A 26,569-nucleotide genomic window follows, 5' to 3' on the forward strand; every position below is an offset into this window, starting at 1 on the left:
AAGTTAGAGAGTAACAGACAGCAGGAAAGCTAATTATAAATATTTCTTTGTTCCTTGCTAAGAGGCCGAAAACGTTTGCTTTTTAGGGTCATTTTGTATTCAGGCATCATACTTATAAAATGTTTAGGCACAGTAGAAAACAAGAGATTACATTTATCAAGACATACCTTAAGTTAACGTTACTTTCCATTGTTTTCAATGGATGTTAACAAGCTAGCGGGGCTTTCTTATCGTTTTTAATTCAGTATGCTAAATATGTGTTTGTGTGCTAGTGTGTTTCGTTCATTTTATGAGATATATAACTTATATTTCTATGTTTTTCCAGATTGACAGCGATTCCGGAATGAAAGAATTTTAAGGAGCCCAGTTAATTTGAGATCTGCTGAGCAGTGCGGTAGGCTATGGGACATCACAGAATTCTTCAACTGGAGATCTTGTAAAATCAAGGTACAAGTAGTTTTAATTTTCCTTTGTCTAATTTCGTTCAGCTATGAGTATATGATTTTTTTCTATTATTATTTTATTTTTGAATTAGTCATCTTAATCGATTGCATCAATAACGCACATGCGGATGCATGCATTCTTTGGATAACCTTTGGATGCATACTGTATAAGAAAAGATTGGCAACACTCAAGGAGGCTAGTGCTCAGTTTATGGGGAGATGCCTGTCGCAAAAAAAAACTGCTGTCAATGACAAAGCGTTGCTGGCCGTCTTCCAATATTGCGTCACACACACGTGTTGTATGCTGTGGATTTTTCAAACCTCATATCAAATGGTGCAGCTCCATTTAATTATTCTTCCTATAGCCTTGCAATTACAAAAAAATATATATTTCTTATTGCAGAATATCAATGCATATGCATCATTTGCTTATCAGGATCTTGTCTTAGTGTCTGTTTGCCTCACGTTACCTATAGTCACATGCAAAGTGATTAACCGGTAGATATTGACATCCAGATTAAGGTTCTTGCACTAGTATGCCTTTTATCTTGACTAATTAGACTATGTGGCGCACCAGTAAAATGAACTTTTTCACAATTGTAATGTCTTTTTTACATTATGATATTTCTGAACACAGTAGGTCAGTTTTGGCTTAGTGATACAACTACATGCTAGTAGTTGACATTTGCATGCGACTAGTTTCCTGGTGAAGTGCTAGGGGAAGTAATAGACTTTCATTATGTCACTAATAGCACACATGTACCAATTAGTGCACTATTTTGCCACATGTTGTTGCCCACTTAAAAGTATGTTCAATTAGTCCTATTAGCAATGATGAAAATGAATGATTATAATACATTGTACCTTAAGATGGATATCAAGTAAATTGAATGAATAGATTTTTGGAAAGGTTTTTTTTTTGATACTCTTAAAATCCACCTTATAGTTGTACCTTCTACTTTACTTCTAAGACAATTCGGTACCAAGAGCGCACGAGTACAAGTACTGTTATACCTGTACTGCCAATCCAACTACAGTTCTACATTTCACGCCGTCTAGTAACTTTACGAGAACAGCACAGTAGTACAGTAGTAAGGTTTAATCTCACACCAGGAGGCTAAAAGTGGCTCTAGTAGTGGGAAAACATTACCAGTCATATTGTGCTGAATTGTTGTAATAGCAAGGACAAGAAGCATACTAGTACACTGAGCATAAGCTGGATATCAAGGATATTGTGTAAATTCTCTAAAAGCTTTCATTATGTGTGCAACATTTTCCATGAGAACAAATGATGTTCTTTGCTCTTCCTTAGATAACTCTCTTGCTTGTGTAAGTGTTTAAGGGTTGACAAAACACTTGAGTATTTGGGACTGAGAGCTTTACACACGCTCAGAGACAAACCCTAGCAACACCGGTGTCACAGACGCTTGAATCCTAACAAACCTCTCTCTGGGCGACGCGTCTCCAGGGAGGTTTGGAGTGCTTCTCCGCTTCTACTCGGAAACAAACACGCATCACAGCATGTAAAGAGTTGATTTGACGCTATGCTAAAAAAAGCGTGTCCCCCTTTCCTGCCTGAGAGTGGAAGTGAGCGGTTTGCGTGTGTGCTTGTCTACACACGTGAGACTATTTCTTCATTCACTTGAGCTCATTTCCTGCCCTTAAAAAAAAGCACCACGATGATAAAACTTTATAAAGAACTGTGTTGGTGGAAAGGGAGAAGCAAATAGTTGCTGTTGGTGTTGTCTGACAAATCTGTTAGGATTACAAACATGCTGAGCTCATCAGAAAAACAGCAGGTGCACAAGTACGGCTCTTGAAAAGGGTCTCTTGAAAGTAATACAAAATGACGCGGGGCAAGAAAATTGTCCCGAAACAAAGCGCTGTCGGAGAGAGGTCCTTTAAACCCACCTGGAAACGACAAGCCAAACACCCTCAAGGTCCTCAGTCAGAATCAAAACCAGCTTCCAAATAAAGCACTCCAATCAGCTAAATCCAAGGGATGAGCTCAACTGCAGCTCCACTTTTGCCACTAAGTCACACACTTAGCCTTTTTTTTTTTTTTTTACCTTATCCGTCCTGGGAGGAAGCCCCTCTGTTTTCGGCAGCATAACCCCCACCCCAACCCACCCTCTCTCAACCCACTAAAAGGTATTGGTAGCCATCTTGCTTTGCCTCAAAAGACAGGCTACCGTAGCCTGGCGCAGGGCAAGCTCCTGGGTGTCATGACAAAGGTGACTATGGTCGGCAGTAGCCAAACTGCCACAGCTGAAGGTTACATACACACATGTAAGAGAGACACGCAGAGAGACACACACAGACACATGCATATATACACACACACGAGATGCCTTTGGCAAGAGGCAGACAGGGGCTCATCAGCCAATGGCGTGAGGACCTTCGCGGTTTGTAAATTATCTTCCATGCCTAGACTCCCCTAAACAAAGGATCCCCTATGTGGGCTTTTTACTCCAGCACTATGCGCAGGGATCGGAGGCAAGCTGTGGAATGGACGGTGCACATGGGCTGGATCTGGCTCTGTGAACAACACACACTGTGATTAGGAGAGATTAACCCCTAAGGCACCACGTGGTGCTACTGAAAGAACTGAAGCTGAACTGAACCATTTGGGGATATTAAGTATTGGAATTTAACCAATTTCCCTTAGTTCTTTGTTGGGAAAATTGAGGATCCGTTACAGTGATATCTCAGTTAACAGAATTGATTGTTAAGACTTTGTGGAGTAAAATGTTATGCAAATGATTAGGAAGAGAAATACATTGTTCACATGCTTACTGGTGATTCGCTATTCCCCTTTCACTGATTTTTCTGGGGGACCTAGTTACTTGATCGCTAGTATTCTGAAGTTCCTTACGATGCTTCAAGAGCTCAGAAGTTTTTATTTTAGCACCATCTTGTGGCTGTTTGATGCTAAGGAACTATGTTAAAAGTTAAACAGATGAAGAGAGTAAAGCCCTGTCCAGCAGAAAAGTATATAAACAAAGAAAACAAAAACAATGTTGACTTATTCGTTGCCATTGATGACTACTGAAATTAAAGATATTTTTTTTACTGGACTGGCAAGTGAACTGAGTTAAAGTGAAGGAACTTGTATTAGACAGGCCAAAACCCTGTCTCAAATAAAAGTAGCGAATAAGCTTGACTTCTTGTTAAACTATGTTGGCGTTTGGACAGGAGCTTCTATTAGACAAAGCAAAGCCCAGTCTAAAAGTAGTTCTGGGCACAATTTTTTAGCATCTTGTTGGAAAGGATGTAGTCAAAGTCGTGTACTGTTTGGGATCCCTCTTGTGACCTTTTGATGGCATGGTACAGACAGACAGAGCAAAACTAAGTTGAGTTTTTGAGGGGATGACTTATTTAAAAGCAAAATCGCTGTCTGAAAAAACAATGTTGTGAGCGATCCTGTGGCATCTACGGGTATTTCTTAAGCCTTTTCGGGTTTGCTTTTTATGGCCCGACCCAGTCCCCACTAGAGCTTGTCACCTCTTGAACCACAAATGTTTCAATGTACAATATAATTCCCTTTTCACTTTCTTAGGAAATGTCCTACTTTCCCATAATTTCCGTGAATAAAGCTAAGGCAGCTTATTGTCGAATTTTTTTTTTATGTACAGTAATTTGCCGCATGGATAAAATGCTTTCAACCTAATTCTTAGCTAAAAATTACTCTGTCAATTATTTTAGGCATTACTACTTTGGATATTAAATCAGTGTCAAAAAGTTCTGTCTGGTCTGAAGTGTTTTTATACAGCGCATTCCTTGCCCTCACATGACTGTGACACTGACCTCCCTTGCAAATAACTTCCTCAACATAAGACATGTGATCTATGATACTACGCGCTGTGTAACTGTATGTAAGTGCGTTATTTATGATGACCGCAGCTGATTAGAGGGAAAGGATGCTCACTACCCTGATATACTGAGACAAACAATGAGTTAGGGAGCACAAGACAAAGAACAAAAAAAGATAGGAGCGAGTTTAAAGGTAAGAGACGTCAGGGTCATACCAGGACAACATGAGTGGAGTGTGACCATGTGGCTGGGTGTAACACTCTAGTGAGGACACCTCAGCTGAGCATTTCATAGAGGAGGCAAACAATTCGCAACACACACAGCGGAAATGATTGCGCTGTGTTGCGTTCAGTAGAGGAAATATCCTAAGTTGGGGGTCAGTAAACGTATGGCCTTATAATGCTTGCTAAAGGAGGCTTAAAAAAAGAACACCTCAGTCTATAACAAGTGTTAAAGGGCTTCACAGAACACCGCAGTCTGCCATGCAATCTCACAATATTCATTTCTTGATAAAACATCGACAGCAAGATTGCTTGTTGGTCAGTCATCAGATAGTGATACTTAATACCTGATTTTTCTCCACATTTGGAAGCCTGATTCTAATCCGAAGATATCAGCTTCTATGCATTTTCTGTCTTTCGGCTTTCTAGTACCAAATCTCAATCGTGCCACTTGTAAGCAAAAAAACAAAACAAAACAAAACTGAATTTTGTCATTTGAATAATTAGGTATGTAGGAAGTGTATACCTCTGTCCCAAAATACAATGTTAATACCATCTTGTGTCAGTTACAGATGAGCTGCGATTAAACTGGGAGCTGCCACTGCTTGTCGAACAGGTTTGACAATGGCAAAAAAAACTACTAACTACACACCGGGGCAAACAACAAGAAGTGGAGGAGGATCGATTCCTGACTACCAAAGCCAGAAAGTTGAACGGTACTGTATGCGCAATACAACTACTTCATGCTAAAGGAAATCCATATCTTCCGATAAAAGTACAATTGTCAAATTTGAAGTTGTGTTAACAAGTTGTGAAAATGTATTATGCCACAACATTTGGTGAAACTAAATTAGTTCCATGATCATGCTTGTTAAGCAAAATGGGGGGGGGGCAGTCACTCATTCAGGTAAGGTTGAATGCACACTGCCATTTGAGTTATTGTGGCTGTGAGGATAACACTGAAGACTGCACAACAAACCTTAATAGTTTTGTTTTTTGCTGGTACAACTCAAAAGGACTGCACTTAGGTCTTGTAAACACTATGATATCACTCAGATGAGAATGTTAATTTGAATACGCCCATAAGAATGTGGTTACAATCTACCAAACCAATACTGTGACCAGCCCCTGGCATAGAGTAATGACTTAAATAAATAGAATGTACAAAATAAATCACTTTTTGTCACAGATTTGCTCCTAGTCAATGGACAGTATCCGGTTCCAGTGTAATACAAACACATAAATATTATCGGTGCTAGGCCTAAAATAAGTGACAATTTGGTTAATTTAATATTGAAAAAAAAAAAAAAAAAAAACTAAAATCAAATAAAGGCCAGTCCACCCATGAGGGTTTTATTTTGACAAATGATTGACCAATCAAATGTGTTGAAAATTGTTTTCTTTCTTTGATGATGGAATTTTAATGTTTAAAATTACGTTTTTGCCCCACACCAGCAAATAGAGCGAGTCAAAAACATCTCAGCAAGCTGTACTGATATTAGTCATACTGGAAAAGATGAAGGCAAAAGATAAGACTGTATTATGTGTGAAATGAGTTGTGTCCTTTCCCAATATTACCACTCACTCATCATGAACATTCTTCTAAAATAATTCTGCTGAGATATTGCTGTACATAAATTCAAAAACCGCCTCAAGCATTACTGAATAACATTTTAGTGGTGGTAAGAAAGAAGCTAAATTAAGAACAGGCTAAGTGGTGTCAATCTAGTCGAGTGCTTCATCTTGGGTGACGAAAAAGTCCAACTTTCAAGTCAAAAATAATCTTTCACCACCTTCCTACCCCGGGTTTGCTAAATGGAAATGTTTGCTAGATTAACACTGATTATTTTTAGTCTTTTAATGTTGACTCCAAAGACCAAAATGTGTGCTTTCCTGTTTGCTTGCGGTTGTCACCACTCGTTGGCCAATGAGAAGCACATTTACATTAGCTGCGGCATTAATGACAACTGTTGGCAACGGTCTCGTTTGGCTGGGCCGGGCTCCAGTGGGGTTCGAGCTGCCAGATGTTTCGGGACAGTTAGCGACTGTGTTGTGGAGCCGCTCACATGTAATGTATTTGAAGGTGATTAATGTCCAAACTACTTCTTCCTAACAAGAGCCAGACTCCTTATTAAAGAGAAAAAACATGTGGCACCTTTAAAAGCTGAAAATGAAGGGTGCAGTGGAATATTGGTTACAGTTAAGGAGTATTTTGAGATGGAGCAATAGAGGAGAGACTGAGATGTAAAATGTTGCAAAGACAGCAGTACAAGGTGCACACTGAGAATTTTGATCTTGTGTTCATTGTTTTGCAATTCCATTTCTGATCAGTTTGAAAAAAATCTTAATTGGAATTGTTTTCTCCTCGTTCTTGTGATTCAACATTCATTTATTTATTCAAGGCTTTCTTTCCATAAGAAAATGGCTCAATGTAATATTGTGCCTTCCGAAATGACATAATAATGTAAGGAATGAAAAACATTTTTGGCACTTTTTTTGCTTCAGGTCAATAGACATTGTGCTAGTCTTTTGTGTAAATGCGCCTTGGCCAACTGTGGGACAGTGCGATTCAGACATAAATTGACGTAGAGGTGGAACAAATTGTCATTAAATTGGTTCTTTGCAGAGGATAAATAATATATACCCACACGTGTTGTGCTATTATCCTTCTTCGTGTGTTGAAGAACAATGTAAAAAAAAAAAAAAATCATCACTTTTCTATAGCCGCTTATCATCACAAGGGTTACAGACTTGCTGGGGCCTACCCCAGCAAACTTTGGGCAGTGGGCGGGGGACACTCTGAACTGATTGCCAACTAGATTGCAGTGCACAGGGAATGAACAGCCATTCATGCACCCAATCACACCTAAGGACAATTTAGTGTGTCCAATACACCTATCACGCATGTTTTTGGAGTGTGGCACGAAGCCAGAGTGCCCGGAGAGAGCCCAAGCGGGCTCGGGGAGAATATGCAAACCTCACACAAGAACGCCAAAGCTAGCTAGAACTGAACTTTGGTTCCTTAACTGTGAGACAGACATGCTAAGGACTCCTCAACAGAGGCGCCCTGTAAAAATAAAAACAATTGTCATGAAAATATCATGACCAAAAAATACAGGACAGCCGAAAAAAACTGCACTAAAACTGTTTAAATTGCAGAAAATAATTATTCAAACTGGTGAAAAGAGTATCTTGAAAAAATACATATTAAGTTGCATCAAAATCTTGATTTAAAAAAAAAAGCCGCCACTACATTGTTTTCCAAAATCATGCTTCCATACGTCAAGCTAGTTTTCAAATATTTGCAATTTACGGCTTCTTAAAAGCACAGTAATCTTAAAAGCACAACCTATGTAGCTTATAAACACAATTTATGTGTGTGTATATATATATATATATATATATATATATATATATATATATATATATATATATATATATATATATATATATATATAATAAATAAATGAAAAAAAAAAAACACAGTTTAAAGTATATCATTTAATCCTTCAACGCATGCTGACTCCAGCTAATACTATTCTGGAGCTTTAGAGTTTCAGCAAAATCTGAATTTGTATAATCTCCACCTTGGGAAGGACACAGAAAGGTGAGCACGAGTTCAGTTTACGCAAATGTACGCGTTGACCCACAGAGACACAAAAAACACACATGCGCAAACTATGCAGGCAAGCAAGTACCCCACCCCCTCCCAGGCCCCGCAGGGGCCTCGTGGCTGCTTGTGAGGAGAGCAGAAAAGGCTTTTTGAGTTTGTGTTATGGTGAGTCAGCACATGTGCGCACATGTATTTAAAGCACAAATGAACCACACAAGTAAAGGGTAATGAATGAAATTTGGATGAAATTGCACATAGGTTCAAAATGTCACAAACTTAGGCCACTGGTTCTCAACCTTTTTTAAATGATGTACCCTCTGTAGAAAAAAATAATCCAACTTAAAAAAGAGAGCTTTGCCATCCATGCCTGATTTAATAAATGTTGTAACTACCTGTATGGATATTAATTTAGTCATCGACTCAAGACGATAGACCATGTAACATCATGTTTTATTTTTGGCTGGACAATGAGCATCTGTAAAACAACAAAATGATGGCATACAATGTTTTGCAAAGGACTCATTTGAACACAATTTAGCAGAATGTTGAAACATGCGCCAAATAATTTGCTTTTAGTTTGAAAAGAAAGCTGTACTGTTACTTTCACTGCTTAAAAAAATACATGATGTTGGAATTGCTGGTACCTGTAGAAGTCTTGTTGGAATTCCACCTATACTCAAAGATGCCTTCACATACTCTCAGGGGTACTCGTTTCCCCATTTGAGAACCGCTGGTCTATTGGTTCACTTTTGGTGAAGAAAAAGCATTTGCATTTTTGCATTATTGGTTTGGGCTACTACAGCACGTCCATCATGTAATCTCCGGTTGTTTTTAAGCAGTGTGCGTGCTCATCAGTACATCTGCACTGAAGTTTACTGGCCTCTGGCAGAAGAACTGAGAGCCACATTCTCATAAAAAAGACATTTCCTCCTCTTCTGCACTTTTCTGGGGTTACTAAGCAAGCAATGTGGCTGTTACTTGCATCTGTCTTTACAAGGCTAATTTCCAGCTAATTGGCTTGGACCGGCTTGAAAGGAAATACAGTATAGGCCTGCTGCATTGAACAGAGTCTGAGGTAGAGGCAAAGCAGGTTGGCTCGATGGAAATGTTGGCACCGTCCCTGACGCTTTGAACACACCACGCGGACACTCCTTCTGTCCCACATGTTTAGTCGATGAATGGCGGTGCACATGTGCGTCCTTCTGCCGATTGAGAAAGCACCCACACTTGAGTGTGGGGGGAATCTGATGATTGAGTTTAATTTGTGACCACGCTCATTACCTTTTTTACACCTACGTTATATGACATTAAATTTCCCAACTGAAACAAATTGATATGTATTTCATTTATTCCAGCCCTTTAAAGCATTTTTTTTAGATACATAAAAAATAGCGCTATATCGTGTGAATGTAAAGAAAGTAGTTTATTTGTGAGTTGGTTGTGTGCCTTTAAGTAGCATGACTTAATGAGTTACATCAGGAGCTGGAGTAGGGCTGGGCATTTGAGCTGTGTTCAGACAGCAGATTGAAGTGACCCAATTCCAATTGTTTTTGGCCCCCTGTGCTACATGACATGTATGTATCTGATCTTTTAATGAGTTTGAAAAACACGCATCCATTTTTTTTCTTTGAATGCAAATCAGGCCTCTTCAAGTCCTGAAACCAATTCATTTCAGTCTGAATGGCTAGATAACTTGTTGGACCCAAACATGATCGACAAGCAACAAACATCACATTTCTCCCCTCAAAAAGGCTGAAACGGGTTGGAAGAAAAACAAAATAATAATGGTGGATGAGGCAAAAAAACAAAAAGATCCTCCTTCTCAATTCCCTCCGAAAATTTGACAAATTGAAAATAGTCCTACTTTGGTATGACATCCATTTATAGCCAGGTACTCATTCGGCCATTCATTGTGGGACCTCCATAAACACTTTATTTATTTGTAAACATGACCGATCTCACAAAAAAATTGAATTTCACAAGAAATCAGAACTAAGCATTAAGCCCTGTTGTTTGAAAGTAGCCTAAGATGGTGTGTGAGAGTCTGGGCTTGAGTTGTGGTTTACAGCAGCTCCTTGTAAATGTTGTCATTTAGCTTGTGTTGTTTGTCAACTAATTGTTGTATTTATTTCAGAGGTACTTTCATCAATTAGCATTGTTTTAGATCATATATTTAGGCCAAAATGCAAACTTGTATTCTAACATGGGACTAACTGGCCAAACATATTCAGCATGTCACTTAGTAGGCTATGCCCCTCTGAGAGACAACACATGAATGGTACACAATACATCGAGTAATTACACACACACACACAAAAGAAGGATTTACCATTATTATTAATACAACACCATGCTGTTTTTCTTCATTACAAAAAAAGTAACCAAGAACTAGTTATTTGGAGGACTGGAAAAGCTTAATGGTGTGTTAACTTATCTCAGTGGGCACATTTATTCATTATGAATCAAATTATTTTACAAGCTTGATCACAAATAAATTAAACGGGTACGATGAAGTATTACTGCATGTATTTTAATATTCTAACATCTCAATACTAGATTGAGGTATACAGATTATAGTTTACCCTAATTACCTGGATGCAGGTTACTGAGTTCAAAGTCTTAAACTGTGGCGGTGGTGCGTGTCCGCCGGTTATCTCTGGCTAAGCCTCATTATGACCCTGAGAATACTCTGTCAGAGTAGGCAGGCGGGTCAAAGGTGGGCGGCAGACAATGAGGTCGCCGTGGCAACCGTCAGCACTGAAGACCTCTGAAGGCTCAGAGTGGGGGGAAACGGCTTGACGGGAGCGTCTGCTCAAAACAAATCACTCTTGCTTTACATTAAGGAGGGTCCCATTTTGGTAACAATAGAGAGGGTGGCTTGCTGCAGTACAAGCCCTGTACATGAACCCGAACATTCAAATATTAATGAATGAAAAGCATGTAGTGTATCGGGTAAGCAATGTGATCATGTATTTGATGCCATTGATACGCATCTTAATGTCCTTGTAGTAACATGCTCTTTGTCCTCACTAGTAGGACAACAATATGCTTGCTACTAGTGAGGCAAACCTGTGCTTTAGTTGGCATTTAGGATCAACATCCAATGTGTGGCAATTAACCCTTTCAGTGCCAAAGTAGCAAAATTGCACCAAGCAACATTTATAACATTGTCTACTAGCATCTGATCATCTGGTGCAGTTTTACCACCACACAAGTAAAATGTTGTTGTCCTAGTTATATGCAAAAATTGTCCTATTACAAAAATTAGGACATCTACGATGTATACTAGAAATGAAAAATAGTACAGTTTGAATACATTTTTAAATAGCCTTATGGCAAGTTTAATGTCCTTGATACTCTTATGAAAAATGTTATACAGTTGTTCATAGTAGTAATGGGGAAAAAATGCATCGTTGTCAATTGACCTTCAACTGGATATCAAACGTTAAATGCTCAAACAGCTTTCCATAGATGCACATAAATGCACCGCTTTAGTGAGGCGAAACAACAATTGCACATCCCCCAAAGCTCCATCTCTCTCCTCTCTCTCTGGGGGATGTGCAAGTGTTTTCATGATACACGTGTTATCTCAGCTGGGTTACTACAAATTCACCGCCACAGTTTTTAAAAAAAGAAGTCTGAGAGCTTAATGAGCTGGCTGAAGGAGCTGGGCCGAGCTAGTTGGAGGCTAAAGCAGGTTATGGGAAGCTCAAATTAAGTCCTCTGGGATGCTCGGCCAGCAAATATAGCCTGACAGCATGCACGGTCTTGCAGACAGTGGTGAGAACTGGAAGTCATGAGGAACAAATATTTTGCTTATTACTTTTTGGACTAAAATGGATTTTAGAGTCATCAGTGTGTGTTACATCAAGGAAGATAAGAATCTTCAAATTGTGCATCATAAATGTCTTTATTTATGATGCGCAGTAGCAACAGTATTCAGTGGGGAACTTGAAAACCATGCACAGAACGGTCTGTTATGACTGTCTGCACCTGTACAAAAGAATGACATATTTGGAATATTTTCATTTTTTGTGTATTTTGCATCACATCAAGCCCACAGCACACTAACCGCTGAGCAGTGTGTCTCGCAACGTGTTGTATTCAGCAGCAGGTTTTCATGAGTGGCCAACAGCGGAGCTCCGTTAAAGATGCCATTCAAAATTAGAATCACCGGTATTTGGCTTTGAAATGTTGAAGTTATAAAAATCAAGTCAAAAATGCACAAGACCACTTTGTGAAAAACACAAAATCAGGTGTGTCTCAAATACTACTACCTCCCTATCCCAAATGTGGAACAAATACTGTCTGGATGGCATCCATACTGCTTATTCCTTGACAATCGTGTCATGTGGTTGATTAAAAAAGAAAAATGCAGTGGAGTATATTGTACGTGGAGCCTTAAAACCGGATACAGGCGCATAGTTTTTACTATACATCAGCTTGTCAATCCGTGAACAATACTTTGTGTTCGATGAGTTGCTGACTGATTTTTGCAATCGTCCACTTCAGTCTTTCTTGTCCAATTTATAAAGGTTTTTGGAATGGTTAGTTTGAGCCTGCAAAGTTTTCATGACTGTATTTCCCATGGGAAAAATGTAATTGAAGGAAATTTTATCCTACCCAATTTTACCCTTCCAGGAATTTCTTTATCATTCTAGAGGGATTTGTGTTTGAATTCAACAAGGCACTTTTGGGTGACTGAAGAGGTTTAAATGATTTCAAAATCAGTCATTTCCCCTTGGTTTGAAATAGATGATGACCATATGTATTGTTTGGCATGAGAGGGGGATTTTACTGATACTGTATTAGCTGTCTATTGGTCAACCATAAAAAAGAGGGTTACCATGTTAAGACTAAGATTGATCAATATAGTCCTCACTCTGGTGACATATAAACGCCACACAGGAAATCCACAGTGATGAATCCAAGCCCGAACCTCAGAACTCTGGAGCAGACGTGCAAACCACTCAGTCATTGTGCTGTCCCATGTAAGGACTGTTCTGAAGGGGGATTTTGTACTATGAAAGGCAGCATTTTGCGAGCGGTGCTAATGTGCATGTGTGTGCGCCTTTAGGGCCAAGGCCTTCTCTTGACTGACCGACGTAAGGCGAGGCCATGAGGGAGCCATCAAGCAAGCCTGAGTGAAACCAGACCTTTTTTAAAAAGGGAAACCTCCATTACAATACTGCTCACCCAAACCAGAGAAGCTTTTTGTTGGCCAAATTGTTCTGAGTATATTTTCAGCTCCTTACAATCAGTCTTCTGTTATTATTACTATTATTACATGGGACCAAAACAAACCACAGTGGGCGTTAGTGCTCGCTGTGTTGAGGAAAACAGGAACAGCTATAGGCAAGCCACTACACGAGCTGCTCCACTTGGCCTCTGCCCTTTTTCACAATCATGTGGAAGAGACGTTTGTCAGGAAGGGTGTGTGAGCTTCATCAGCAAGACTAGCCACCGAGCCTATATTGACATACAGTATTGCTACATATTGTAATGGCGCGTGCTTGGTATATGCGGTTGTAATGCTCACCCTCGGCTCGACTCAATGGGCACCCATACAAGCTGTGAATTAAAATATCATAATATATGGTATTACCTTGCCTTACATGTGCTACGTTTGGCAATTTATTTTCATTTAAGATTGCACGGGGTCATGTCAGTATGGGCAACGTTTTTGAGGCTATCTGCTAGCTAATGTTATTGGGAAGCCACACGTTAAAGTGTTTTGTTCAAGGTTATCATTTACTTACTGAATGTAGTAGCTTATGTTATTTGTGTTCATAATTGTACATGCTAATCCACGGCTATAACGCTTTATAAGCCTTTTTTATAAGCCTTTTTTTTATTTTAGGTGCTTTGCTTCCAACATGTGGCATCTACACACGCGGGAATTACAAACATCTTCTTGGGGTTCGTCCGTTGTTTGCAGATTTTTGCTTTTTGTGAAAAAGGTTCATCCCAATTCACCGTGACTAACAGGGTGGATAGTATTTAGACAACACAGTGGAATAGCAGTTAGTGAATCTTCCTCACAGTTAGCAGGTTTGGGGCTTGAGTCTCTTCAGGTCAGCTACTCTTGACAGTTAAGCTGGTTAAAATGTTACTACTAGTCAGTCAGCCACTGCTTTATCGGTAGAGTTAATAAGGTCTACATCTGTTATTTCCATGAAAAAATGTATTGCAACCTTAGAGATGAGTGCCAATGTCATGTTAGTTCAGCGAAATAGAAGAATCAGTCCACTCTGAATGAGAGGAATTCTGACAGGGAGTTTACGTTCTACCAGCCAGCATGCACGTGTGTAAGTATATTTTGTATGTGTGTAGATAAACCAATCCCAGTGAGCCTTAAAGCCACACAAGCCCAGACTGACCCACATTTTGGGTACTTCCTAATAATACGTTTGCAGACTCCTGCCTCCGTGTCGCCTCTTCTGCTCGGCAATGGCGCTCAAAGGTCTCCGCTGAATGAGTCTGCAGGTGTTATATAACAGTCAGTCCTAATCTGCCTATGCCTCTGACGGGGAGAGCGATTCAGTCAATGCACTCGCACGCTCACATACACACACACACACAGAGCCACATGGACCCTCACATTCAGTTTCTCCCTCCCCCCAGCCGCATGGACACCATTGTGCGACGCACATGGTGCACGGCGTGCCTCAGAAAACCCTCATCAATGAATGAGGCCATTTCTGCCGAGCCACAAATAGGCATGTGTCATAATAAAAATTTGGGCACAATGCCAAGGCCCCAAGGTAGGGAGAATCATCCCCAAACAAGTTATCGCATAAACAAATTTTGACCCATTAGCTGCATTAGGAAACAGCTGCTGTATGACACATGATGAGCACAAAGCAACATTAGGGTTTAACCACCATGTTGTCTTTTTAGGGTGTCCAATATACATACATACATACATACATACATACATACATACATACATACATACATATGTATATATAAGCGTAAAAGAAAGAGGGACAGCACAGTGGTTTAGTGGAAGGCAGGTATGACTTATAGTTCTGAGGTTCAGAGTTCGAATGTCAACACTGGGGTTTCTTCACATTATCCGCATACTTCAGGTGACTTTGGGGAACCATGGACAGGTTGCTACCCAATCCCAGTATACACTGAGGCAATTAACCTTTGACACATATATTCACACAGGAAAATTCTGGATCTTCAATGACATTTACATGCATGTCTGTGAAATGTGTAAGGAAACCCCTCACAGTAATGCCACAGCCGAGATATGAACCCAGAACCTGAGAACTAAGAGACAGTTGTGCTAAACACAGGGCCAACGAGGTACCCTCTACTTGGACTGTTTTCAACAAAACATTGAAAAATTATGGCACCATATTGAAAAAGATCAAAGAGAAGAAATCTCAGTGTTAATAATTGAGGTCTCACACACAAACTAACACATAACAGGCGCTTTACTGCAACCACGTGCTGAGCGGCTGCTGGTCATGAAAACAAAGAAGGCATCATCCAGCATACTCAATTTAGTCACACATGCATTCACATGGGATGTGTATTCTCCACGCCCCTTCCCCCCACTCAAATATTTCGCAGGAAGGCTGCACCATGTCTGGGCAATCTCAGTGTACCACTAAAAATGTTCAGTTTTCTTCTCAGGGTAAGACAGATCTTGGGGGTTTTGGGCTAAAATAGAAAAACTAACCTGTACAGCAGGGAGAGTGAGCGAAGTGATCTGCCGCCTCCTTTTCAGTTCCACACACTTTCTCAGTTTACAAATCTGATGGCCGGTCCTGCGGTTGAGGCAGCAGCTGCACCGGCCGCAGCTGATGGTCCTCAGGCACGGCTCGCACCTCCCGCACCTGCTCCTCTTTCGCCTCTCCTTGCGTTGCTGTTGATTCCAAGAGGGCGGGGGTCCTCCTCCCTCTAACCCCAAGGATACTGAAAGAACAGAGAATTCCCCGTAGCCTGACTCTGACTCTGTTTCCAAGGAGAAGGAGGAGCGCGTACTTTCGGAGCTGCAAGAGAAGGCTGAACTGCCGTCCAGAGAAGGGGTTAAGATCTTTGGTGGCAGATCTAGCTCAGGTGCGCAGACTGCTGCAATCTTATCCTCAGTCAGAACTGGATTACACTCAGCAGGAGTCTTAGCCTGGCTCTCCAATAGTTCTACAGAGGGTTTTCTATCTTTGGCTTGCGGAGAAGGAAGGGGAGGGTTCTCCAGACTTTGCAGACGCTCCCAGAAGCTCCTTGCTTTCACTGAGTCACTCCGGATAATAACAGGGGTACTCCTTGCTATTGTGTTGGTCTGTTGTGACATAGAGGTCTCTGGTACAGCAGAGGATCTCAGAACTAGAGGTTTAGCACCTTGAACGATAGTTTGCATTTGTGTCCTGGCCTCCCTCGGAACCTCTGGTGACTCTGAGGCGTTGGGAGCTTTGGTGGGATTTGAGGTAGCTGTGTTTGGGACAGTTAGCACCTTGTCAAACAACTGTTCTGGCAATCCCTCCATGAACTGACATTTATCTGTAGGTTGTGATAGAACTGAAGCACTGACGAGAGACTCAGCAGGATTGCACTGTTTTGGTTGTCCCTCTCCATCGGCCAGCTCCTTTGGAACGCCCGTTTTTTGTTCGAGCTTATCCAAGTCCTCTGAAATTTTCTCCACAGTGTCCGGAATTATCACAGAGTCAACCATGTTGTCAGTCCTTGTCTTTCCCAAGCTCACATAAACATCATCTTTGACGTGACTGGAATTGTGTCCTGTAAAAGATGGCGTTTGCAGTCCTTGCAAAACAGGAGAGGCAACCCTTGTAGCATCCAGTTCACGGGGGCTATCTTGACTTCCGTCATTACAGAGGTCCGGCTCCAGGTTTTCACCTGCAGTGGCTTCGGTCACAACCTCACTGATTATGCTTGTCTGGTTGTCTCGTGGAACACAGTCCTCCATGTTGTCATTGCGGGGCGGTGAGTCAGCTTTGAGGGGGCTTCCTTCTTTAGCACCTTTGACATGACCAGGGCCTTGAAAATCTTTCAGAGAAACCGGCAGAAATTGCTCAGGATCTGCTTTTTTGAGGTCATCATCAGTAGTGGGGTTGTTGTTCCTCGTCTTTGATGGCTGGGTTTTGGTGTTGGCCCCTCCCCTGGTCTTCCTTGTGCCCCTGCATATTTTGGGTGGCGAGAAGGAATCAGTTGACAGCTGCGCCCCTCGTGGAGACTTTCTTCGACACAGGGTGTCATCTAACTCACTGCAACGGTCAGTCACCTTGCTCAACCCTCTAAGCCTTGTGGATCCTGTTGCACTTAGAGCACGGTTAACTCTACCAGGGGATGCACTGCCCTGGCCTGACGACCGGCTACCTATACTTCGTCCTCGAGAGCTCCGGCCCGACCGCGCCTGAGGCCTGGCACTCGACCTTGTGGGGGTAGTTGGGACTTTTTGGAGGCGCTCCGATACTCGGTCTCTGCCTTTATTTGAGTTGCTGGTTTTCCGTTTTGTACCTGCGATTTTCTGGCCATTTTTTCTCTGAGTGGGGGTTTGTCTCCTTGCGGATTTGGTGGTGGCTGGCATGGTTGAGTGTATGGAGGGGAGGGTTTTTTACAGCCAGCATGGGAGCCAGATTTTTATCAAACTTCTATCTAAAATCCACCTCTCTTGTTGCAATTTGGGTGTGGAAGCTGATGGTGCATGACCTATGAAGAAAGAATGAACAGGTAACCAGAATAATAAAAACACAGCGAAACACTTATGTGCCAAATCACCCTCCATTTTTGGTTTTAAAATCTGTGTCTTGTTTCAAAATCTTGTTCACAATCCTCTACAGTATCTTGGAAATGACTCAGAAGGACAGAGCCAAAAATCCTTTAAAGATATTGATAGCTGCAAGAAAAAAATTAAAGATTAACATAAAATATCATTTTCTCCAGAGAAACTATATCACTGGAAATCTTCTAAGTGTTGTAAAACATCTGTTGTGTAAAGTATATTCTGGAGCAAATGATTTATTCCATCTACCACTACAGTACCAGTTACGAGCTTGGTAATGTAATGAATTAAACTCTTAGGTCACGGCACCATTGTCGTTGGACCTTTGACTCCACTGTGAGTAGTGCAAAGTAGAAGAATGTAATCTATGTGTGTGTGTGAAGATATATATATGGAGAATAAGCAGGGTCAGACTTGCTATTAGGCTAGCACATTTGATTGCTTGGGACCCTAGACCGTTTAAAAACATTCTCTTTAGTTTAGAGCATTTATTGTATTAATTTACAGACCTAAACACTACACACAAAAATGCATAAAGATCCTTTCGTGTGCCCCCACCCTTCTGCAAATGATTGTTGTTGGGTTGCCGTATGCTGCATTGTAGTTTGCCCAAGAGGGTCTTGTTCAGTGATTAATTGTATCTTAAAAAATTAATTAAAAAGTACACATATCTCAAAGGTGAAGATAAGTAGCAATTTTGATCCAGTTTGAAGTCGGCATGATTTGCTTCAGTGGACCACAAAATAATCACGTGATGAGCCAAGTCTTGCCCTCAAGCCTTTTGTTTGACACCAGTTATTTAGTGTCTTCAGTGGACTTTATGTAAAAGTTGTAGGAATGTGGAATTCTAAGCACAGAGGAAAAACCAACCCAAGTACTGGGAGAACATGAGAAAAACATACAAGGCCGGCGCCTAGATTTGACACCAGAACCTCTGAACTGCTAGGTGGTTTAGCTAAGGTCCAATGAGACCGATAATAATTTTTTAAATTAATTGTCAGATAAGATAAATAACAATAAAAAAAACTCCCAAACTTGTCTTCACCTTGTCTAGAGTGACAGTTTGGCCACGCCTGACTTATGTCCTGTCTGACAGCTTTGTGTCAGAAACGTCGAGTCAAAGATAGATAAGCATAATAAGTTGTTCTTAACACAAATAAGAGCTGTTCCTCTTTGGCTTGAGCAGTTTAAAGGGCAAAGCACGTTGCTGAGTAGGGCTTGAGGCCAGATCCTGTTGTCAAATGTGCTTATTACAACCTTACAAACGACTCCTGCGTCGCCCTTTTATTCTTTTTTTCTTTTTTTTTTTTTTTGCACTTGACCGTCCGCGTTTAAATCGCCTAGTTGGAAGGGGGGGGGGGTGACTGGAGGGGACGAAGACCAACGCCACTTTCACACAGATCTGTCGCTCGTGTGGGTTTATCGACGCGTTTTTGAGGCAGAAAATGCTTGACATACCAGAGAGAAAGCCAGTTGCGCCGTCTGAAGTGCTAATAATACTCCACGGAGACAGCGAGACCTTGTATGCGTTTCCCCTCCTCGGCAAATTTAGCCCGCCGCTGCTGATGGCGAGTGGGTAGGCTGCTGGGCTCCCGCCCCGACGCGGACATGACAGGCGGGCGGGTTGGGGGGCCCCGGTGGCCACGTCGCCGTGCGGTTCGATCGCTTCGCGCCGTCAAAACGTCAAACCCTCTTGTGTCACAGCCACAGCCAGGGCAGCCCCGCTCGCTCGCTCTCCGCGCTCCTCGTTCCCTCCTACCAGACGCCAACCTTCTTCGGGCTCGGCCCCGGTCGAGCTCGTCTTCTCCGGGTTGGAAGGGAGGCGCGAAAACCAGACACGGATGGCAGCTGTCAGTGGGTCCCGGATCGGAAGGAGAAACGCGTGTCACTGCGTTTTCCCGCCACTCGTCTCCCATCAAGTGTGAAAAAAGTCATTTCTCTCAGAAAAAGTTGCTGCTGAAATAAGTCGCACACATTTTTAGGGGGCGGGGTCTTGTTTATTTTATTTTTTTGAGAAAGGTTGTTGTATGCAATGTTTTTATGTTTTTTCTGGAAAAATCATTGTAATAAAGACTGTTGAATTAGAGTATAGTTGTATATTTTTGAGGAGTCGAATTTATCTTTCCTTATTTTCCTATTAAAAACAAATAACTCGGCAAACTAATACGTTATTGTAAACCATTTTTAAAAAGTACAAAAGATGAAACAAATGCTCAAGAATCCAAACAAAAAAAGCATACAAATAAAAACAAATCACAAACAAAAAAATAACTTTGCGAGAAACAACTGCAATCAGGAATCTGTTTTTTGCAGATGTTTCTTTTGTATTTTTTAATTGTGATATTTTTTAATGAATTGTTTTAATGAATTGTTTTTAATTGTTTAATGAATTTTGTCTTTTGTAATGTGTTGTTATCTTTTTGCTTGTGATTGCTATTTTCGTATGCTTTTACATAGTGTTTTATCTTTTAATGGCGGTTTTTGCTTCTAATTTTCTAGTCTGGTTTTTGTTTGAGTTTTCGATTGCCATTTTTCCGTTTCTTTAGTTTTTTGTGAGAAATTTCACATATTTTAAAGGTATTATACTTTTTAAAAAGCAATATTCTTTTTTAAAAAAGTACATGATAAAAAGATCTGGGACAAAGCATGTCTATGAGAAACTTGTTTACTGTGTTATCTACATAAAAAAAATAAATATTTTGAGAGAACGTTATTATATTTGACAAGAATACAGTCGTATTTTCAACAACAAAAAATATTACGACCACGGAACGTTGGTAGTTTTCAAGAAAAAAATATTTTCAAGAAAAAAGATTTTCAATGACAATAGGCTCCTACAATATGCTTTCAAGAACATTTTTGTATTTGGTCAAGTTAAAATCTCATGCATTTTTGGGGGTAAATAATTATTATTGTAAAACAAGAAAAAGATTGTATTGCTTTGATAAAAAAAGTGTTGACTACTTGGTTATATTTTGGGGGGAATTATGTACAATTATGATAATCAGATTTAGAAAGGGAAAACTTTATATTTTGAAGGAGGGATAAATATACAGTACGGTGTTGCATTTGTAGACATGTTTTGGATTTTGATTTTAAAGTCACTAAAATACCCATTTTTTTCTTAGGCTAAAAGTCTGATAGTAATACATTGCTTGGGCGTCATCTTGTGGCAACTATTTTCAATTACAAATATTTTTGGATGGGCTTTTGGATGTGTAATATTTACAGAAAAAGTACAGTACTGTATACAATTTGACTGCTGTCCCCTTGCAAGGCCATTTTGTCACTGCCAGGTACATTTAATGCACAGTTATATGAAAATGTAATCAAACTATTTTTTAATTATTTAAACAATTGGTGTAACTTAATAATATTCATTAAAACGTAGGACGCAATCGTCATAAATCAGAAAATTATTGCATTTACAGTATGTATTAATAAATTTGTTTATACAATTGTCTTCCAAATGATTTAGAACCAATGCGCGACTTCTCCGTGGCGCGCTAAAATGACGTCATATCACGTCACCAGTGAGCGCTTGAGGTCCAAGAGCGAAGGGCACTTGTCCAAATATTACGTGAACCTCGAATCATTGAATTATCTTCTTATTTGACGGCTTCGGCTGTCAGCTCGTGAATGTTTGGTGACATCAATATTTGGTTCGCTTGCGTCTTGTGTGAGCGAGTGTCTCGTCGAGGAAAAAGGCGGCGGAGAAGTCATCTTCCTGTGGGAATATTCGTTCCATCGACCTTCCACGTTGCCGTTAGCGGCGAATGTACAGAAATGTCACTTCGTAAGTACAGTAAAGAACGATATTTTTATGTCTTGATGTCAATTTCACTCAACGCAAAAAAGTCTGGTTTATTGGATAAATAATGCTAAAGTCATTTACATTGATAACGATTAATGTCACGTGTTAATAGTGACAGTATTATCGATATGTACACAGCTATGCATGCGGTGGATTTGTGAGCATCCAGGATGACATCGGAGGCTGCTGCTACTGTCTCCACACCTTCAACCTTAAGCAGCACTCCAGCCCAAAGAGACTACTTTTTTCTCCGCTCTTTTGTAGCTGGAGGTAGGAACTTACACAATGTTATTGAGCCACGTCATTTCGGAGCACCACAAATAAATGTGCTTCCTGCTTTGCCTGATGTTTCCTTCTTCAAAACAAAACTAAAGAAGTAAAGCAGTATTGTCATTGTTGCTGTCCCTATTGTTCAGTTGAATTACACCAGTAAATGAATGAAGATAAGCTTTTTTTTATTTTAACATTGTGGTACTTCTCGTATGTGCTCCTTGGCCACCTAGGGGCATTGTAACAAGCATATAGCTATATAAGGAAACATTCACAGTCTTAATTTTATGAATAGGATGAAGAATACATCCCTATGAATAATAAATTATATGTCTACACATTTTGCTCTTTCTTATTGGGCTACTCAACCCCTAATCAACTTTTTTTGCTGATAAACTGTATAAATAGGTTTTCACTGTTGTTAGACTGTCCTCTCATTTGACGACAAGATATTTAGTGATTCTAACAGTCATTTTGTTTTGCAAACGGCTCATTAGCGAGTTGGAGTTGAAACATCCCTGCAATGTAACTGATGTTGTTTATCACAGCCAGTCCACACACCCTTGCGATCCAATTGTAGCACAGGCCCAACAGTACGCCAGGCAACGTTCCCTTTGATTTTCAAATGTTAGTGAGGGCTGGAACAAGGTTCTGGTAGGTAAGGGTAAGGGGTTGTGTACTCCTTTAAAGGGGTACATTGAGGTGAACAGGCACTTACTTTATGGTCCCATCTAGCGACAGTTGAAAAGTCAGCATTTCATTATACAGTGTATTTGCTAGATTGAGAAGCATGTTCATTCAATGCTTCTCTGCCGTAGGTGTCGCAGGATGTTGTGCCAAGACTACAATTGCTCCTCTAGACCGAGTAAAGATTCTTCTTCAGGCCCAGAATCCCCACTACAAACACCTGGGTAACATGACTAGAAAAAAAAACATCATTTACATCACCCCATAGTTCTAGAAACATTACTTTCTTGTACCTCTTTCTGTGCAGGTGTTTTTTCAACTTTAAAAGCAGTGCCAAAAAAAGAAGGGTTCCGTGGCCTGTACAAGGGTAATGGGGCAATGATGGTGAGGATATTTCCTTATGGCGCAATCCAGTTCATGGCCTTTGACAATTATAAAAAGGTACAGTGCTCCCTCTACTGTGGAGTCAATGTTTTAAAGGGAAAATGTGTTCCACTTGGCCTATAATGACAATTTGCACCAACAGATGCCTTTTCATTTGCTCCACAGTTGCTTAGTAATCAACTTGGGATCTCTGGACATATTCACCGCTTGATGGCTGGATCCATGGCAGGTAGATTAGAAAACAATCTTTGGTATTTCCTTAAATGAAATCTTAAATTCCTTAAAAAAATTAAAATAAGTATCAATGTCCCCTAATCAAATCACAAATTATCTATGTCCCCAAAAATTATGTCCCCATCCATTATTTGCTAAGAACATGTCTACTGACTGTTTTTTGCTCAGCCTATAGAACAATAAAATGATTACTTTGACCCCATTTGATGGTATCTGTGTTATTTAGGTTTAACTGTTATGTTTTTTCAATTTTTGAATGCACCATGTGCACCTTCACCACTGCCTGGAGAATGTGCCAAGCAGTTGACCCTGTAGTAATACCATTACATTACTATTGCTCTATTGTGTGCAATATATTATATGGATTTGTACAGATAAATGCTCAATGCTTGTTTTGTCAGGTATGACGGCAGTAATATGCACCTATCCGCTGGACATGGTTCGAGCCAGACTGGCCTTCCAGGTGACTGGGGAGCACCGCTACACTGGGATTGCAAATGCCTTTCACACTATCTATCTGACGGTGAGCAACTTCTGCATAAATACAAAAAGAAAGCATGATTGTCAATGTTATTGTCACTGCCTGGTCACTTATCGTGCTCTTTTTATTTGCATTGTGGCATAGGAAGGGGGAATTTGGGGCTTCTATCGGGGACTCACCCCCACCCTTATTGGAATGGCCCCGTATGCAGGTGATTGCAGTCATCGATATCTGTAAACCCAGTGGTACCTTAAATATACATTTTCTGATATACAAAAAAAAATTTGGATTAAAGGTGCAGGCCATTTGGAGAAATTCAACCTGTACATTTTAAAGTGTGTGTTTTGACGTTGTAGGTTTCTCTTTCTTCACCTTTGGGACCCTGAAAAGCCTTGGTTTGAAACATTTCCCAGAGACGCTGGGACGCCCGTCATCGGACAACCCAGATGTCCTTGTTCTAAAGACCAAAGTCAACCTGCTGTGTGGAGGGGTTGCTGGTGCCATCGCCCAGACGATATCGTAAGTGGGAGTGCATGACATGTGACGAGGCCTGGTGACAGCCTGTTGATTAGTCTTTTTTTTTTTCCCCTACTAGCTATCCCTTAGATGTGGCACGGCGAAGGATGCAGCTGGGATCGGTGCTTCCTGACGCACACAAGTGTGTGTAAGTACCAATATTGTTACCGGACATTTTATTCACAAAACAAATGTTTGATTATTGTCTCTTGTGCCCCTGAGCAGCTCCCTGAGCAAGACCCTGTCCTACGTCTACAAGGAATATGGCATCAAGAACGGCCTGTACAGAGGGCTCTCGCTCAACTATATTCGCTGTGTGCCCTCACAGGCTGTGGCCTTCACCACATACGAATTCATGAAGCAGCTCCTCCACCTCAACTAGAGTTCGCATCAATCATCTGACTCATTCAGATGATTACTCGGTATGTCTTAAACTCTTCAGACTCAACCACAGTGAATCTGTTATTGTCGTGTGGGAAGGAAGAGCAAATGTTTTTTACTTTTTCCTTCATTTCTGTACTACAGTGGTGCCTTGACTTATACATTCATTTCGTTCCTTAACCACATCAGTAAAAGTTTCAAAAGTATTTTTAATGGGAAAAAATTTGGCCTCTCTAGAATTTTACTGAATTAAAATATATGTACAGTGTACTGAATTAAACAGTTTACGCATCATAATTTTGTCCTTTAAATTCCTGGCCAGCAGGGGCATTGTAACACCAACACATGAGTAGAAAACATTCATGAGTGACAAGGTGACAATTGACTCACTTGCAGAAATAGTCATTCTTTTTTTGAAGAGGAAGAAGAATATATGCCTTCAAGTATTGTCAAACTCTCTGTAGTATTTGAAATGTAAGTGGCTTATTGGTAAACATGGACTGGTTTGATGATTGAGTTTGGTTTTAACAGTTCAGTTTTAAAATAAACCTCATAAAAACTCATAACTAGAACTTATTTTGAAGGGACACAATATGATCAGCTAATTGCAGTTGAATAAATGAACCGCTTTACTGATGGCAATTGCAGTTATGCGTACCGTAAGGTGGGGGCAAGGAAATAGAGACGCTGTATATATTCAATCCATCCATCCATCCATTTTCTAGAGCTGCTTATCCACACTAGGGTCGTATATCAGATGAGTGATTCAAACTCTAGTTTTGTAGTATATATATATTTTTTAAAAAGTAGGTTATAATAGATTATGATAAATGGATAAAAGTGCAATTTTTATTCACCCAAATATTTCCAAATGGTCATTTTAGAGCAGTGATCTTTTACGTAATGCTGTGATTTTCTGTGTGGTGTTAGAATCTAGTATTGGCCATTGCCCTATTAAAGACAGCTTCAACATAATTGCTAGTTTCATTAGCCACTATTTGGATTTTTGCATTGTGTTAGAATCTTGCCTGCTGATGTTTATACGTTTTGTGATTTGGTTGAAAACATATGCGTACAGTAATTCTTCTTGTATTATGTTTGGTTTTACACTAAATTTAAACAGGGAGTGGCAGTAAAAAGCTTGAATCAATCACTTGACCTCTTTTTTTATTGTATTTTTTTTAAACAAATCATTCACCCGTTCTTGTGTTTGGAACTAAAATTTATTTCGTAAGATCGAGACAAAAGCGTCCAGTGGCGACTTGCATCCCAAAAAACTCTTAAATCAGGGTACCACTCCACCTACCATCACTATCATGTTTACCACAAGCAGCTGGAAACAAGAGTAAATGATTCTACCATTTGAGTGTCATGAAATCCACATATTTCTTTGTATTTTTTGTGATGAGTTTGATACACTGAAAACTATCTAAATGTATTATTCAGGATTCAGGTGTTTATAAGTGTTCATGGGGTGTAAGTGGCATATTTGCCTAGTCTACAAACAGTATGCAGACTGTCTTTTGTTTAAATGTCTTTTTAAAACTGACCAGTTTGTGAATTATTATTGTTTTCTGCCAAAGTTTGAACTGTATCATGATTTTTTTTATTATTTTTTTGTCATGCACACAGATCCTTAATGCGTGTGGATCTTATAATCTTGCTATTCCGTGATAGCGGTATATATATTCTTATGTGCTCTGATTTTTCTTGTTGATGTCCATATTCTAATCTGTGATGATTGTTAGATCCAACATGTTTGGATCAACCAATGGGCTGAAGGGGAAAAAAATTGCACTTTAACTGTTTACCTTTTTCTTCTTATTTATTGATTGTTATACATGCTGCCCGCTGGGCAGTGACTTTGCTTACAGAAATGATGTGGTTTACATTTATAGCTGAAGAAAGTCATGCAAAATAAAACAAAATATGTGTCCTATTATTGAAAAATCTATGTG

At 40.1% G+C, this 26,569-nt stretch overlaps 2 protein-coding genes across 4 annotated transcripts in view; one reads left to right on the forward strand and one right to left on the reverse strand.

The window, feature by feature from the left end:
- tet1 (tet methylcytosine dioxygenase 1) overlaps positions 1-19,638 on the reverse strand; it is a 33,504-nt gene extending 13,866 nt beyond the window's left edge. Inside the window, exons 1-2 of the mRNA XM_088420850.1 lie at positions 19,303-19,638; positions 15,787-17,771 (exon numbers count right to left, since the gene is read on the reverse strand). Coding sequence (XP_088276976.1) covers positions 15,787-17,649 — 1,863 coding nt within the window. The 5' untranslated portion in view covers positions 17,650-17,771; positions 19,303-19,638. The remainder of the gene's footprint in view (positions 1-15,786; positions 17,772-19,302) is intronic.
- Positions 1-26,550, forward strand: slc25a16 (solute carrier family 25 member 16). Of its 3 annotated transcripts, none has more exons than XM_088420851.1 (12): positions 1-447; positions 5,044-5,193; positions 19,549-21,640; positions 21,797-21,928; positions 22,747-22,839; positions 22,923-23,056; positions 23,165-23,228; positions 23,635-23,756; positions 23,859-23,925; positions 24,071-24,233; positions 24,310-24,378; positions 24,456-26,550. In XM_088420851.1, the coding sequence occupies exons 4-12, from the start codon at positions 21,829-21,831 to the stop codon at positions 24,610-24,612; spliced, it is 969 nt and encodes a 322-aa protein (XP_088276977.1). In that variant the 5' UTR covers positions 1-447; positions 5,044-5,193; positions 19,549-21,640; positions 21,797-21,828; the 3' UTR covers positions 24,613-26,550. The 3 variants fall into 3 exon arrangements, with proteins under 3 accessions (XP_088276977.1, XP_088276978.1, XP_088276979.1); XM_088420852.1 differs by having other exon boundaries at positions 5,050-5,193; XM_088420853.1 differs by lacking the exon at positions 19,549-21,640.
- Positions 26,551-26,569: the final 19 nt, after the last annotated feature.

Source organism: Hippichthys cyanospilos, chromosome 8, assembly GCF_059441005.1.
Source record: "Hippichthys cyanospilos isolate Australia breed blue-spotted pipefish chromosome 8, RoL_Hcya_1.0, whole genome shotgun sequence".
Lineage (NCBI taxonomy): Eukaryota > Metazoa > Chordata > Actinopteri > Syngnathiformes > Syngnathidae > Hippichthys > Hippichthys cyanospilos.